This window comes from Monocercomonoides exilis (assembly GCF_001643675.1).
Source record: "Monocercomonoides exilis strain PA203 chromosome Unknown scaffold22-1379369, whole genome shotgun sequence".
Taxonomy (NCBI): Eukaryota; Preaxostyla; order Oxymonadida; family Polymastigidae; genus Monocercomonoides; species Monocercomonoides exilis.
The window spans coordinates 910,946-928,031 of record NW_027150567.1 but is presented as its reverse complement, the minus strand read 5'-3'; the positions used below and the strand labels follow the sequence as shown (position 1 = coordinate 928,031).

General features: G+C 34.8%; 2 protein-coding genes across 2 annotated transcripts; one reads left to right on the top strand and one right to left on the bottom strand.

Annotated features, from left to right (window-relative positions):
* Nucleotides 1-19: 19 nt before the first annotated feature.
* On the bottom strand, nt 20-6,799 carry MONOS_16798 (uncharacterized protein; the record flags this gene model as incomplete). Its single annotated transcript, XM_067869670.1, has 5 exons — nt 20-6,193; nt 6,265-6,386; nt 6,441-6,525; nt 6,573-6,703; nt 6,757-6,799. 5 exons carry the CDS (start codon nt 6,797-6,799, stop codon nt 113-115), a joined length of 6,462 nt encoding a protein of 2,153 aa, XP_067727562.1. The 3' UTR covers nt 20-112.
* Nucleotides 6,800-10,553: 3,754 nt separating this feature from the next.
* Nucleotides 10,554-10,850, top strand: MONOS_14887 (putative ubiquitin; the record flags this gene model as incomplete). Its single annotated transcript, XM_067867725.1, has 1 exon — nt 10,554-10,850. One exon carries the CDS (start codon nt 10,554-10,556, stop codon nt 10,848-10,850), a length of 297 nt encoding a protein of 98 aa, XP_067727561.1.
* Between the last annotated feature and the right edge of the window lie 6,236 nt (nt 10,851-17,086).

Below are 17,086 nucleotides of genomic sequence, written 5' to 3'. Positions count from 1 at the left end.
ACGAAATAATATTCTGATCAATCACTTTATGGAAGTTTTTAAATGGTTTATTCAAAAATGAAGACAATTACCTAAAAAATTAAAAAGTTTTCAAAAACGTGAAAATTAAAAATTATTCTGTTGAATTATTTTCTTCAAGGCTTAAAAATGAGTCGCTATATCCTTCACCAACTTCATATTCTTCTTTGCTTGTTTCCGATATATCAGATTCTGTGGATGAAGCTGTACTTTCAGAAAAACTTTGTTCATCTATTTTTCTGAGATGTGGATTTTTTCTGGTTTGACTCATAATTACATTTTTTTGAATTATCTTTGGATCAGAATTTTGTTCATTTTGTTTTTCATTTAACTCTTTTTTTCCTGTTTCATAAGTTGCAATCAATGCAATTGGAATAGCTTTGGGGTGTGTTGCAGATTTTTCAAGTAATTCCGGATTTTTGCTTGTGAAATGCATAAATAACGATGTTGGGCGTAGACTTATGCCGGCATCTTCAATTTCTTCTCCTTCATTGTCTGATTTATTTTCATCATCCAAATTCTCTCTTCTCATTCTTTCTTCCTTTCTTTTTTCGCTTCTCGAATAATTCACACTTTGACTATGATTTCCGTCTTTTTCTTGTTCTTCTTTCTCTTTCTCTTTTTCTTTTTCTTTCTCTTTCTCTTTTTCTCCTTTTTGAACAGGAACACCAAAATCGCTTGAAAAGCAAGTGATATTCTGGTATTTCTTTTCATTTCTGTCACTCCTGTCACTTTTTTCACTCTGATCTCTTTGACTGCTCTTATCGCTTAAATTGCTTGGATTACTGGAATTTCTAAAATCACTTGAATTTCTTGAATCATTCGAATAACTTGGATTATTTGAATAACCAGAATTATTCGAATTATTCGGATAATTCTCGTTTTTCTCGTTTTTCTCGTTTTTCTCGTTTTTCTCATCATCTTTCTCAGAATCTTTCACATAATCTTTCTTTCTTTTGCTGTTTGCTTCGATTGCTGGCTTGAAAGTGCTCATCTTTCGAGCAGGAGAAGGATGTCTTTGAAGATGCGGTGCCTGCCGAATGGCAGGCGGGCGAGGAGTTTGTGGGTATTTGGTTGGATGTGAAGAAGAAGTAGAAGATGAGGAGGAAGAGGAAGAGGAAGAAGGTTGAGAAGAAGAAGATGATGATGATGAAGATGATGATGGCAATGAAGAAGAAGAAGGTTGAGAAGAAGAAAATGAGGAGTTGGAGGAAGAAAATAGTGATGGAGTGTTGAATGAAGTGGGAGTTGAAGGGCGAGAAAGATCTTTTGAAGAGGAAGAGGAGGAGGAGGAAGAAAAAGAAGAAGAATTGGTTGAAGACAAAGAAGAAGAAGGGGAAGAAGAAAAGGAGGAGGAGGAGGAGGAAGAAGAAGAAGAAGAATGTGGCAAGGCTTCTTGTTTTGTTGTTGGATGTGGAAGTGAATGAAATGTTGGAACTTTGCTGCTTTGATCATTTGTCGCTTTATCTTTTTCTTTCTCTTTCTCTCCTTTCTCTTTCTCTTTCTCTTTATTCTCCTTCTCTTTTTCCTTTTCCTTCTCTTTATCCTTCTCCTTCTCTTCTTCTTCCTTTTCTTTTATTTCTTCCTCTTCTTCTCTCTCTTCTTCTCTCTCTTCTTCTTCCTCTTCCTCTTCTTCCTCTTCTTCCTTTTCCCTCTTCAATCCTGGTAGCCCTGGTGTATTAAATGCAGCTGGCTGCTTCTTTTCGGTTATTTGTGGTGCAGATGGCGCTTTTTGTGATGGGAATTCTTTGCTTTCTTGTGAAATTTCTCTTTCTTCTCTTTCTTCCTTTTCTTCTTTCTCTTCTCTCTCTTCACTGTAATCGCTATTATCGCTTTCTTCATCGTACTTATCAGAATCATAATCATAATCTTCCTTTTCTTCTTTTCCCTCTTCTTTTTCTTCTTTTTCTTCTTTTTCTTCTTTTTCTTTTTCTTCACATTCTTCTTCTTCTTCTTCTTCTTCTTCTTTTTCAGTGTAATTATCACTGTGTCTTTCATCATCTCCACTTTCGGCCTTTCTTTCAGTGCTTTCATCTGAAGAATTGTCACTTTGAGTTTCTCTTTCTCTTTCTCTTTCTCTTTCTCTTTCTCTTTCTCTTTCTCTTTCTCTTTCTCTTTCTCTTTCTCTTTCTCTTTCCTCTTCCTCTTCTCTTTCTCTTTCTCTCTCTCTTTCCGCTTCTCTTTCATTCTCTTCATCGGCTCTTTCCTTTTTTTCCTTTCTTTTGTTTGTTTTGTTTGTTTTCCTTTCTTCATTTTGTCTTTCTTTCTCCTTTTGATCCAGCTCTTCCTGAGTAAATAAATCTTCTTCTTCTTCTTCTTTCTCTTCTTCTTCTTCTTTCTCTTCTTCTTCCTCTTTCTCTTCTTCTTCCTTCTCTTCTTCTTCTTCTTCTTTTGCTCTGTTTTTGCTTTCCATTTCTTTCAGTGCTTCTTCATTGGACTTTCTAATCTGCTGTGCCTTTTCCAACTCCATGGCTTTGCTAACACTCCTTTCTCTTTCTCTTTCTCTTTCTCTTTCTCTTTCCTTTTCTCTCTCTCTTTCTCTTTCTTTCTCTTCTTCTATTTTTCTTGCCTCTTCTTCGTTTCTTCTTCTTCTTCTTTCTTGTCTTTCTTTCTTTTCCTTTTCTCTTTCTTCTTTCTGTTTTGCATGTTTTTGGCTTCTTTCTCTTTCTTTTTTCTCCTTCTTCTCGTTTTCCTTCTCTTTTTCTTTCTCAATTTCTTTCTCTTTCTCCTTCTCCTTCTCCTTCTCCTTCTCTCTTTCACTCATTTTCTGCATGTGCTTTATCATCAGCGACATTTCCAGCACTCCTCCTTCTGCTTCCACTTCTGACGAGTCAATTTGGTCTGACTCATTCAGCTCATCCTCAATTCTCCTGCTTTTATCATCATCAGCTTCATCATCAGCTTCAGCTTCAAAATTGTATTCATTCTTAACAGCTTTCTTGTTTTCATTTAATTTTTTCGCTTTCTCTTCTTCTTCTTCTTCTTCTTCTTCTTCATTGTTTTCGTCTTTGTCTTCGTCTTCTTTGAAGAAATCTTTCTCCTCCTCTTCCTCTCCTCTTACGCCTTCACTTTCGCATTCACTTTCTCTTTCTTCTCTTTCTTCTCCTCTTTCTTCTTCTTCTCCTTCTCCCTTCTCTTCTCTCCTCCTCCTCCTGCTGCTATTCCTCCCTCTCTCCATCCGCTGCTGCTTCGGCGGCGAAGCTGGCGCTGTCCCCATAAATTTCTCTTTCTTTTGCGTCTCAATGAGCTTGTTGATGAATGGCGAATAAGCACGTGTGGGTGAAGAAACTGGGCGTGTGGAGCGAGAAAGAGGAGAATGGGGGTGGAAAAGAGAAGATGAAGAAGAAGAAGGAAAAGATGAAGAAGATGAAGATAACGAAGGTGGGAAAGAAGATGTTGAGGATAATGAAGAAGAAGGAGTCGTTGTTGGAGAAGAAGGAGGAGGAGGAGAAGAAGAAAGAGAAGGATAAAAGGGAGAAGAAGCCAAAGAAGGATTCTGTTGCTGCTTCTGCTTCTGCTTCTGCTTCTGCATTGAATGTGATGTCTGTGCTAATCTGCCTGGCGCTGCTGTCCAGCCAGCTCTGGGTGGCAGGCGCTGATTCAGCTCTTTTCGTTCTTTCGGATCTTTTTCTTCTTTTTGGTATTTTTCTTCTTTTTTGCCTTTATCTTCTTTTTCTTCTTTTTCTTCTTTTTCTTCTTCTTTTCGTTCTTTTTTGTCCTTTCTCATCTGCTTCAGCGTTGAAGGGAGCACAAAAGGCCTGCTTTGGCTGTCGAGAGGCGGCTGGGCTGTTTCGAATGGTGCATTTGAATCAATTGGCTTTGAATTAGAATGAGAATGAGAATTTGTATTAGAACTTGATTTTGAATCATATTCAGCTTCATCTTCGTCTTTAGCTTTAGCTTTAGCTTCATCTTCACTTTTGAGTGTGTTTCTCTGAACATAATTGTCCTTCATCTTTTCGGGTGTTCTGTTGCTTTTGGAATGAGAACGACGATTTGAATGGCGATGTGTCTTTGGCGTGGCTTCCTTTGCAGACGAGCGTTTTTTTGGCGTCTTCTTTTCTGCTTCAGAAACTGCTGCTATTTCATCTTCTTTGTTGTTATAATGATTGAAAGCTTCTTTTTCTTCTTCTTTTTCTTCCTTTTCTTCTTCTTCTTCCTCCTCCTCCTCCTCAAATCTCCTTTCTCTTTCCCAACTTTTTGGTGTTTCGTATCTATTTTCTGCAATCTGCGCTTCCAATTTAAGCAGCTGTGAAGAAGGAGGTGGTGTAACAGGAGGTTGGCGAGGCGGAGAAGAAAGAAGAGGCGTTTCGAATGTTTGGTGAATGCGGCGGGTCAGAGGAGGATTATATGAGCTTGGACGAGAAGAAGAAGAAGAGGAGGAGGAGGAGGAGGAGGAAGAAGAAGAAGAAGAAGAAGAAGAAGAAGAAGAAGAGGAAGAGGTTGAAGGAGATCTTGATGTGTATGAAGGAGAACGATGAGGAGTTCTTTCGCTGCTGCTTCTTCTTCTGCTTCTGCTTCTACTTTTGCTTCTGCTTTTGTCTCCGATTCTTCCCTCTCTCTTCGTCTTTGGCTCGCTTTCGAAGTATTTCGGCACATTAACACCAACATCCCTTTCATTATCATCATCTTCTTCTTCTTCATTGTTATTAAATCCATCTTTTTCCTCTTCTCCTTCAAACTTTCTCCTTGTTTTCAATTCTTTCGAGTAAGGTGACTCAAAGAGATTTTGAGTCAACGCATTTTCCCTGTCAGTTTTCAGCCTGTTTCCGACAGAACGCATCGAAAGCGATGGAATTCTGCTTTCGTTTCTCGTTTTTCCTGGCTTTGCGACAGGAGAAGAACGAGAAGGTGTTTCAGAGGAAGGGACAAAGGGAGATGGAGAAGAAGAAGAAGATGATGATGATGATGAATGTTTTCTATTTGATGGTTCAATCGATTTGTGAGAAGGAGTTTTAGATTCTCTTTCTCTGTGGTGGCTGTGTGAATGTTTGTGATGAGGTGTGTGGAGTTTTGCATCGAGAGGCATTTCTTCTTCAACATCATCCATTTCTTCTTCTTTTTCTTTTCCTTCTTTCTGATTTATTTTCCATTGTTTGGTATCTTTCGGCTCGTGATGCCTGTGCTTTGGTTTCTGTCTTTGATGTTCTTCTTTTTCCGCTTTTTCCGATTTTTCGATTTTTTCCGCTTTTTCTTTTTCAAGCAGCGCATTTGTTATCGTCCTGCGGACTGAAATGTTCTCTTTCTCGTTGTTGCATTTGTGTGGTGACATCGAACGAGAAGGAGAACGAGAAGGAGTGAAGGAAGAAGAAGAAGATGATGATGATGATGATGTGGGAAATGACTTTTCTTTTGCTTTTGCTTTTGATTTCAAAGGAGAAGAAGAAGAAGAAGAAGAAGAAGCTGACGCTTTTGGAGCAGAAGGCAAATCTCTCTTTTGCCTGTGAATGTTCGGTGTCTTCTCTTCTTCCTCTGCAACTTTTGCAGTCGATGGCAAAGAAAACGGTGAATGATGCTTGTGATGTGTGCGTGACGCAGATTTTGGCTCTTGTTTAGCAGTTTTCACGGGAATTCTTTCCATCTCTTCTTCTTCTGCTCTCTTTGGAGTGCTTCCAGCACCTCTACTATTTGAGCTGCTTCTACCGCTTTCTTTCTCTGTTTGTTGCTCTTTCTGTTGTGGAAGTGGCATTGGTCGCGGAGCAGATAGTTGTCTTTGAGAGAGCAATGGCATTTGCAATGAACCCTGCATTGGTAATGGTGGAGGCGGTGGCGTTGACAGCGGTTGCGCCTTCTTGTCGCTCCACGTGCTGCTCCAAACAGCGTCCTCAAGTGCAGCCGAAGCTGAAGAGCAGCGAGCCTGTGGATTGATAACAAGCACTTTGTTGAAAAGAAAGTCGGTGAGCGCTGACATGAGAGGAAAAGGCGAGGATGGTTTGTTTGGTGTCTCTGGCAATTGGTTGTATTGGTCCAAAAATGCGTGGTGAAACCGTTCTTTCAATGAAGAAGAGGATGCTCCGCGATACGTCGCTTCGCTGTGCTGCTGCTTTGAAGGGAGAGTGAATGGTTTTGATTCAGTGAATTCATCTGGTTGCCTATCTGCAACTTCTTGTTCGTAACGCTCAAATTGATCTTCTGAAACAAAGGGAAAGTCTGTTCGTCTCAGTGCTCCAAAGTTCTTTAAGACAATTGAGGAAACAGTTATTTAACAACAAAAAAGTTAAAAAAAAATCTCCAAATTGTTCATACGTTGGTTAAAAATTGAAATCGCTCCTTATCTGTAACATCAGATAGCATGTTCTCTCCAATTATCGTTTCAAGGAAAATGACTCCAAATGCCCACATGTCGTTGGAATGTGTTCGATACTTATCTTTAAAAAGTATTTGTTTTCAATTAAAATAATTCTAATAAGTAATGTGCATACTGGAGGATAATTCCTCTGTTAGCAATAATGCCTCTGGGGAAAAATAATTTCTGGAATCTTTTTCAATAGATTCTTGAAGTTCAATCTTAAAACTCATCATATACGAAAATTTATAAATATTACAGTTCATACATCTCCTTTTTTTGACACTTTAATAGATTTGGGATGAAGATGACCATAAGATTGCCCCAAAGAGTGAAGTTTTGCAAGATTTTCAAGGATCTTTTTGAAGAGCTTTATAGACTTCAAGAGAGATATTCGACCTTAAAGTCAACACTAAAAATATGAAATCAATAATTAATTAAATGAATAAAACCTTTTCCTAACGAGAAAAGCTCTGGCAACGTCACAAAAACCATTTAAAAAAAGAAATATTTCAAATTTACCCATTATAATTATTTTCTCATCTCTATTTGAAGTGAGAAGAAAAACGAAAATATTTATATAATATATGAAGAGCAATATTAACAGCTTTCAATCTATTTTTTGGAATTGAATAATAGATGTTTCGCATCACTCTAATTCTGTCTCATCGCAGATAGAAATGCCTAAAAATATGTGTATGCATAAAAAAGTAAACACTATTTATTCTTTGGAAGCAAAACTTTCACATGCCGTTTTACACTTTTCTTTGATAATTGTATCATCAGTTTTAACATTAATCCGATCGGGATTCAATGATTCATCTTGATTGGAAGATAATGTCTCCTATATTTGTCAAATTATCGATTAGAAAAAGAAGCGTTCAAAATTTACAAACTGTTTCATCTCTGCAAAACACATCAAGAAGGTCTGGATAAAACTTGAAAAAATCAATGATATTTTTTCCTTCGCACAAAGGTTCATATGATGTATCTTAATAGAAAATGATTCATATAAATTATTGTCACAATAGCAGCAATAAACCAGAAAATTCTCCATTTTTAAAGGAAAGTTCAAAAGAAGAATCAGCAACAGAATTTTCTATAACGCAAAATAAAAGCGTAAGTATCATAAAATATTAATTTATTATTTTCGGAATTTTATGTTATTTGTCTTGATTGTGAGTAAGAATACGAAATGAAATGATATTTCGCATTTGAAGTATTTAGTTATGGGTATTTCTTTTTAAGATAATGATGAATTATTCACTTGAAGAATGATTTATAAAATGTTTTATTGCAATTTTTGTATTCATTCAAAAATTTGATATTGAAAAATTGTTTTTATAAATCAAAAATAAAATTTTGCTAATATGGGATAAAATTTTTAGCTTTTGGATTTTGTTCCACACAATATATACATATATTTTTGTCAATTTTGGAAAATTTTTGTTTTTCTTAGCATTGCAATGGAAGATTAATAATTGAAATATTGCCAAAAAAGTTTTGAACATATAATTGATATTTTCACAAATGAATAGGGTCAACTTTTTAATGGGACTTTTTCCCTTATTGGCACTTTTTTTGTTTTTGACTGCCAACTTTCAACAAACGTTGATTGGCTTTCAGTACTTCAAAAAACCTTTTTTACAAGTTTAACACAATTTAATTACAGTTTGTTTTTTAATTTTTGCTTATTACACATTGAGAAATTACGTTTTTTTGTTAAATTTGAAAGGACTTTTACCAGCCAACTAGGCAACGTCCAAGAAATTGGATACATGTTTTGAATAGCAAATACTATTATCTAACTACTTTTAAATTCTTTTTTTTCATAAACACTTTTTTCTTGTTTTTTTCACATTTCATTTTTTTAACAACATTCTAACATAAAACCGATTATTTCTTTGTTAATATAATGATGGTGAGGGAAAAAACCCGCACAAGGGAAAAAACCCGCACATATGACATTTTCTTTAGAATTAATCAGCCAATTTCATATATGTGGAAGATTATTGCATTTTAACTCCGCCGTTAACTTCTTTAAGTCCAGTATTTCGTATTTCAATAAAAAAATCAAAAACAAAAAATTTTGATCAAAAGATCAAAAAAGATCAAAATTTTTTGTTTTTGATTTTTTATTAATAAATACTGAAATGATGTTCTTATGTGTTTTCTCACCATCATATTAACAAAAGTTAGAATGTATGTTTAAAAAAATTTAAAAACAGATAATTTCAATCCAAACTTGGTAAAAAAACAAAAAGTAATAAGCAAAATTAAAAACAAACTGTGAACAAAAAGCAGTCAATAAGGGAAAAAGTCCCATTAAAAAGTTGACCCTAGATACAGTCTTATCTATTTTTTCATTAAAACATTCTTTTCAGGAATATATAAGGAATTATCTTTTATTTTGGAAAGCAACAAAATGCAGAATAAAATTGGCTTCAAGCAGTTTTTGAAAATTTTTATGTAAGTTTCGTTCAGAGTTTTTGTCAGAATTTAAAAAAAATGAAAAAAAAAATACATTTTTGAAGTAGTTTATGAAAAATAATGATAACGATGAATAAGCAAAAACTTGAAACATATTTGGAAGATTATCTTTGAGATCATGACTTTTATTTTCTTTCTTTCTTTCTTTCTTTCTTTCTTTCTTTCTTTCTTTCTTTCTTTCTTTCTTTCTTTGTTCCTTCAGCTGAATTATCATCCGTTCCCCACACAAACTTTAGCGGTGTGCTTAGCAACAGACACACTCTCCACACAACAACAAGCGATCCTGTGCCTCAAAAGAATCCTTGGCTGCAGCCAATACCAAGAAGGATATGAAAGCATTCCCACAAAAATATGGGAATAGAGAAAGAAAGAAAGAGAAAGAAAGAGAAAGAGAAAGAAAGAAAGGGAAAGAAAGATGAGAATGAGAAAGAAAAGAAGAAGAAGGTATTACAGAAGGAGAAGTTGACGAAACGAAAAATAATAGTAACATTTGTAGAGGTGATATGAACGAAAATAAAATGGCGACTATGAAGAATATATGAAACGGTCAAAGATGAAGAAGATGCTACTGTCAAACCCAAATGTCAGATAATTGCCATTAAATTTCCTCAAAATTATTTTATTGCACGCTGCTCTAGTGGATCACTTCTCAATAACATAAGGTCAAAGATGAGGGTAAATTGACTCAAATCCCTTTTGCCTATTGTCCATATCCAGCTGCCCGTATTATGCTAAACTGCCTGATTACCTCTTGTATTTTCGGCTTTCTTACAAAGAAATCAAATGCTGTTTAATCGCACTCCTCAGTCCATAAAACAAATGTTTCGCCCTTTCTTCTCCCAAGAAATTTGCTTTGCTCAGCTGTGACAGCCGCAAATCTCCTGTTTCATTCTTATTCCCTTCTTTTCCATTCAATTCATCTCCCTAAATTTCTCAACAAAATTCTTCAAAATGTCCTATCCTTCTTCAAAAACACTCGCTCTTTCATACAGATTGATCGCTCGTCCTTTTTATGTTCATAGCTTCCCAACCCCGTTAATTTCAGCCTTGTCCATTGGCATTTTTCACGTATTTCGACACATTGTGTATTGAATCAAAAGCATTTCACAAATAAATTCTTGTGTTTGAGCACGTGCTGCGTATAGCGTAGAATTTGGTCCATAACTCGGCATTCGGCCTTGGTAAACATGAATTGCAAATTTATAAGCTTTGATGAATTCGCTATTTCGATATGGATACAAATGAAAACATCTTCAATAAAAAACAAAACAAAATAAAATAAAATAAAAATGGCAAACATCTAACTGTTCGCATCCAACAATAATATTATTGTACCTCCTTCAGCGATGGCTATGCAGTCCCCCAGGGAAATAATGAAGCAGATAATGCATTTTCAAAGCATTCGAAAAGCATCCCTTTCCGGATTCGCATCCTTTCAAGTTTCTGGTGGAAAAAGGAAAATCGTGAAACAAAAATATATCACATCATTGCACAACAAAAATGACAATAAAATGCCACAAACGCATTGGCCAGTCATAAAACAATTTGTTGTTGCCCAACAACTCGAATGAAGCCTCCAGCACCAATACAAAGAAAATGCCTGCTAAAGCCGAGGTGTGTTCGAGAAGCTCGCGGAAATGTTCAGATTCCATTTTCTTTCCCGAGAAAAACACGATCCATCAAATATCTCACAAATATTTCATATGGGTTGGGATGAATCCGGAATCGCCAGAAATCCAGATTTATTTTTGTCACCAAAATGTCTGTTTCAAACGACAAATTCCAGATTTTTGTGAGGTCACTTGAAGGAAAAACACTTGCGCTGATGGTTTCAAAGCAGGACACAATTGAAAAAGTGAAGAAACTTGTTGAAGAAAAAGAGCGGATCCCGTGGACGGAGCAAAGAATAATCTTTTCGGGCAAGCAGCTCTTGGACAAAAAAACAATAGAGGACTACGGCATTCTGAAAGAAGCAACACTTCACCTTGTGCTGAGACTGAAAGGTGGAAATCAGTGTTATTGCGAAACCACAAACTCGATGATCAATCTCATTTAAAAAAAGTCTTCGATGCAAAGATGGCTTCATCAAGGAAGCCAAATTTTCATTGAAGGCGAATGTCCTTTTGGCTCTGCAACAATTAGGTTTTTCTTGCAGGCAATTGGATATCTTTGCAAAAAGAATAATAGCCGTTTTTTAGAGAAAGAAAATGAATGATTTTCTTTTCTTTGCTTTTTTTGTGGGATATTGAAAACATTTTGGCAGTTTGTATTCCTTTCAGTCTTTTTTATGATTTTTTCTTTCTTTTTTGTTATTCAACGCTTTTTACTTTCTATTTGAGTTTTGGCTTTTTGGTATTAAGAAAATGAAAACCTTTTAATAAAGATTCAAACGACTGTCCGTTTTCTATTCTGTGAAAAGATGAAAAATGAAAAATAAAAATTATGAGTTACAAAATTCAAAGTGTTTACTCAGACTTTCACAAAAAAAACCAGTAATTTTCAACGATAATGAACGATAATAGCAAAACTTTCTGCGAACAAAAAGTTATTTTTATTGAAAGCTTGCAATGCATCATCGTATCCTTCTTCTTCCAACTTTTCAAACAATTCAATCTTAGCTTTACATAATTTTACTTTTTCAATTTCTTCATCATTCTTTTCTTTCAATCTTCTTGAAGCGAACGTAAAGAAAACAAAACATTTCCATAAAATTTCGTCATCCAAAGTTGATTGCTTCATTTCTTCCAAAACAGCATCAACAACTCCTCCTTTCAACAAGTCATAAGTTTTCACGTTTCTGCTTTCTGCTGCTTCTCCGAATAAATAAAGGCAATGAACGCTAAATTCTTTGTAATTGTCTCTTGATGCTCGAAATATCTGAACAATGCATCTGATAAGCCCAGCGGATTCTTCGTTCCGCAATTGACATGAGCATAAGTAATAAATAATTACACATATCCATCTCCTGATTACTATCTCTTCAATTCTTCCATTTTCTTCTTCATTTCTATTCCAATCAACACTTCTCGATGATTCTTCCAGTTCTTTTGCCGCCTCTCTCACAAAATGCAGCTCATTCACAATTATTTCTTCCAACTATTTATCGTTTTCAAATCTGTTCATCAAAAACCTCCAAGCAGACTGATAGGCAAGAAGAGTTAGGTTGTGATGCTCCCAATGAAGTTTGATAATTTCTTTGATCTCATTCAAAAACAAATCTTTTTTAAAATTCTATTTTACAAAAAGTGAATAAAATCTATGATATCAAAATGGAATAAGAAACGCCCATACATAAAATTCATCTATAGAACTTAAAGCCAGCAAAGCCATTTCCGCTTCTTTTTGCATTCCCTCGTTTTTCTCCTTGTTCAAGGCGACCTTCAGAAGATATGGCACGCAAATCGAAAATAATTTGGAAACGTTTTTATCATTCAGCAAAAGATAGCATTCGCAAAGATCAACAAGAAGCTTTTCGTTCTTTTCTTTACTTTTCTTCTCATCTTCAGTAATAATCATCTTTTTAAATCTTTTGCTCAATGAAGAATAATCAAATCCATCAAGAAATAACTCATTCAGCACATTGCAATATCCGACATGCTTCAGCAGCAAAATTGCATTTTCTATTGACATTTTCTTTTCTTCAATCATTTTTTCTATTTTGTTGAATGTTTCTTCTGTGAAAACGGATTTGAATTCTTCTTTATTCATTCCATCAATCATTTTATTCATTTCAACGATTTTCTGTTTCTGTTCTGCTTCAGTGAATTGTTCCAACTGTGAAAATTTCTCTAAAAAAATCAAAAAATTAAAAGAGAAAAAAGAAGCATTTATTTTTTAAACCAACTATTTCTTATAACACTTTGCAAACCAAGATATATTTGACTTTTTGAAGTTGGCTGTGAAATCACAAAATGAATCAAAAACAACAAATAAATTCATTTTCGAATTATTCGTTGAATATTCGAATTAAAAGAATTAAAAACATCAAATCAAAAATTTTTAAACAACACAGGATTCGAAACCTCTTTTGCCATCACTAATTTTTGCTTCAAAACAGCAAATCAATGAAACAAAATAATCTTGTTTTTGTCAAAATAAATAAGGGTATGCAACCTATAATTTTATTACAGATGATTTTTTATTGGTGATTTGTCGCAGCCAGAGCATGTTTGAGCACTATTGAGCACGACCACAGATACGCCCATGCGAGTTATATCGACACAGAAGAACAGGGATTTTGCTCACAAATGGATGAGCGAGTGGCTGTTTGCATCGATTGTTTGCGAAAAGTGAATTAGTGGAGGAAATTGCATGAAATTTGAACTTGGTTATATATCGCAAAACATATGATACAACATCAACTGCGATTTTTTGAATGAAAAATAGCTTTCGGAAGATGCAGAAAAAGCGAGCAGAATATCAGAAAGATTGAATTGAACCGCTTTGTCATTTCAGGGAAGTGCAGTGTACTTGGCATATCATTTGAGCAGGATTTGTTTAACATGGTTTTTGGGGAAAAGGTTGGTTTTGTGGAAAAGGAAAGGGAATTGGGGGTTGGACAATGGAGGAAACGAGTTGAGCAAAACACTCAGCAGGCCTCAACAACAATGACATTTGCATTTTGCACTAAGCAAGTTGGAAAGCTATCAGCAAAGACTTGACGTTGAACAAGTCTTTGAAAAGGAGTTAATATGGAGAATATGTGTTTTCATCTGATATAATGATTGGTTTCACAAGGGATTCTCTGTGTTCGATGACGTTCATTTCTGGCTATTTATTATCCAGTCGTCTGTTTTTTTATGTGGTGGGAGACAATTTTGGAGAACAAGAAAGCCAGCTGGACTGATAATTACCAGTCCATTGGAGATGGGAAAATATTTAAATACCAAAAAGATAGTTTGATTTATTTACTTCATTCATGTTTCTTTAAATGTGTTCTTTGAATAAATACAGATTGGTCATGAACAGGAATGATGCGAAAAGAGACCTTCTTTACATTTCTCGAAAGAACCATAAGTTTTGGGATTATCCCTGTTTGGATTACATTCAATGATGATATTCGTGACTTTTGCCATCCGTTTTGTATGACGCAAAGCCTGACAATGCTTAACATGAGTTTGCAAGAAAGAGAAAAGCAGTTTATTTGGCTTATTTTGAGAGTGTTTGGCAGAAGCGACTCTTTTGTCGGGGCTGATGATTGGGCTGGGCATTCGCATTCAGAACACATTCAGTTTTTTCTATCGCCAAACATGACTTGGAAAAGCTTACATCTTCTATTTTTCTTCACTTTCTTCTTCACCTTCTCCTTCTCCTTCTCCTGCATTTCAATCCGACTAAATATTAAGAGATTATCATTCCACTTCAATTCCTCCTCCTCTTCCTTCTCTTCCTTCTCTTCCTTCTCTTCCTTCTCTTCCTTCTCTTCCTTCTCTTCCTTCTCTTCCTTCTCTTCCTCCTCTTCCTCCTCCTCCTTCCCCTTCTCCCCTTCTCCCCTTCACTTCCCTTCCCTCCTTTCTCTTCTTCATCTTCTTCATCTTCCTCATCTTCCTCATCTTCCTCATCTTCCTCATCTTCCTCATCTTCCTCATCTTCCTCATCTTCCTCATCTTCCTCATCTTCCTCATCTTCTTCTTCTTCTTCTTTTTCATCCGTCTCATCTTCTTCATCTTCCTCATCAACGTCACAATTAAAACAGTCATTTCACTTCATTTATTGTGGTCATTGAAGAAATAACAATATTTCAAATTTTTCACAAAAAGCATTTCAACAAACATGAAAAACAACACATGCAATTTATCTTTCGTTTTCTTCTTTCTCCTTTCTTCTCAGTTCCATCATCATTTTCATGTTCATCAAAGAAAGCATTTGAATTTCAATTAGAATTTTATCTACAGAATTTTGATGGAGCAACCGCATCCTTTCGAAATGCGTCAAAAAAAAATCATGTTGTCTGAGGACACTGGGTTGTCAAAGAATGAAGGAAAAAAAAAACTAATGAAAATCTTTAGACAGAAAATAACAACCTCTCGAGAGAATGTTAATTCTTCATCTTCACTTTTTGTGAAGTCTTCTTTTCTCTTGCTCATTTGGAATTGAGTGTGGACATCACGTTCTGAATGACTGTTTGGTGAGGCATGTGGGAGGGGAAAGAGAAAGGTGGTGCATTTGGGAAAGATGGACATTTGTGGAATTGAAGCAGCAATTGGCAAGCCTGTTGATAAAAGAAAGTCTGATATTCTTTTCATTCACATTCGAATTTCAAATACTCTGATTGTGAAATGGATTTTGTTTGGTCTTCTTCGTTCAATGAAATCAAGTGAAACATGGAAAAACAAAGAAAGAAGCTGGTGGAACGCAAAACTTCTCAAAAGATATTAATGAGGTTGTTGCCGAAGATAAACAAACTTTTTCAAGAGTTTTTATTTTTTTTCACACAACTTTTGAGTTGACAAGTTATTTGAGGTACATTATTTTTGGAAGAAAATTGAAATTTTATCTTTTTTTCTATTTTTTGTTTCTTCATTTTGATGAAATGAAGTGGAATGAAAAACAAAATATCTTAAAAAATATCATTCAAATGAGCGTTTGTTTTCGCTCTTGTGAAAAGATGAAAAAAAAGAATAAAATAAAACTGTTGAGTTACAAAATTCAATGCGTTTCTTCAAATAAACACAAAATAATTAAAAATGTTTGAAGATAATTCATAAAAATATTTTTGTTGAAGAAAATCAAATGTTTCATGAAAGCTAATGATGATATCTTCGTATCCTTCTTCTTCCATCTTTTCAAGTGCTTTCCTTTTCAACTCTTTTCTTTCCACTTCTTCCATTTCATCTTTCTTTTCTTCTTTAAATCTTGTTGAAAGAGATTCAAAAAATTTCAAGCAATCACTTGTCTTCTCTTCATCAAGTGTTTGTTCCTGAATCTCCTCCAAAAAGAGATCAACGACCCCTTCATTCAAAAAAACTCCAATTTTCACAGATCTATTATTTGATACATTTATTAAAGATTCAATTCATCTGGCCAGAAAGAATGGGTATTTTGTCTTTGATGCTCGAAATACCTGAACAATGCTGCCAATAAGCTCAGCATATTCTTCATTCCACATTTCGCATTGATATAAGAAATAATCAATTACACCGAGCCATCTCATCAAAACACCATCTTCTTTCATAACTTTTCCTCCTTCCTCTTCTGCTTTCTTTTTCAAATATATGCATTTCATCAGTTCTTCCACTTCTCTTCTTGCCTCTCTCACCAAATGCAGCACATTCACAATAACTCCTTCTAAGCTTTTATCGCTGTAAAATCTGCCCAACAAAAACTGCCACGCTGACTGATAAGCAAGTCGTGTCAGATTATTGTGTTCCTGATGATATTTGATGATTTCTTTGATTTCAGTCAAAAACAGCTCTTGCTTAAGTTTCTTTTTAAAAAATGAGGGAAAATAATTAACAGTTTGAAAATGAAATCGAAATGCTCATACAAAGTCTACGATCATGCTCAAAATCAGTAAAATCATTTCCACTTCCATTTGCGTTTCTTCATTTTCCTCTTTCTTTTATGCAACTTTCAGAAGGCAAGACATACAAATAGAAGCACAATCTTTTGATATATGGGTGATTATTTTTGATGTCATATTTTTCCATTCAAAAATTTCGGTTCGAAAAAACTCCCTTGAATATTAACAAATGAACATTGAAAAGAGAAATAGCATTTTCATAAGCCCATCGTTTTCAATTCAGCTTGAACATTTGTTTTTGAAACAGTTCTGATATGTTAAGCACTTGAATGAAAAAACTAAACCCAATGGCAAACAATCTTTGAAATAACAGCACACCGAAAAAAGTTATGATTTCAAAAAGAATCACCCATATAGCCATCGGAGAGTAGCAGGCAACATTCACAAAGATCAATCATCATTTTTTCATTATCTTCAACATTTTTCCCATTTTCATCAATAATCATCTCCCAAATCTTTTGCTCAATGAAGTATAGAATAAAGGAAGATGCCATATATACACAAGCAAATGACGATATCCTACGTGCCTCAACAATAATAATGCATTTTCCATTGAAATTTTCTCTTCATCAATCATTTTGTCCATTTTGTCGAACAAGTTTTTCGTGCAAACTGATTTGAATTTTTTATCATCTATTTCTTCCGCCAGTTCGTTCATTTCAAGGATTTTCCGTTTCTGTTCATCGTTGGTACAATATTCCAGCTCAGAAAACAATTCTTCAAAAAAACTCAAATTTGTTCGGAATTGTTCGATCCAAATAAAATGGCAA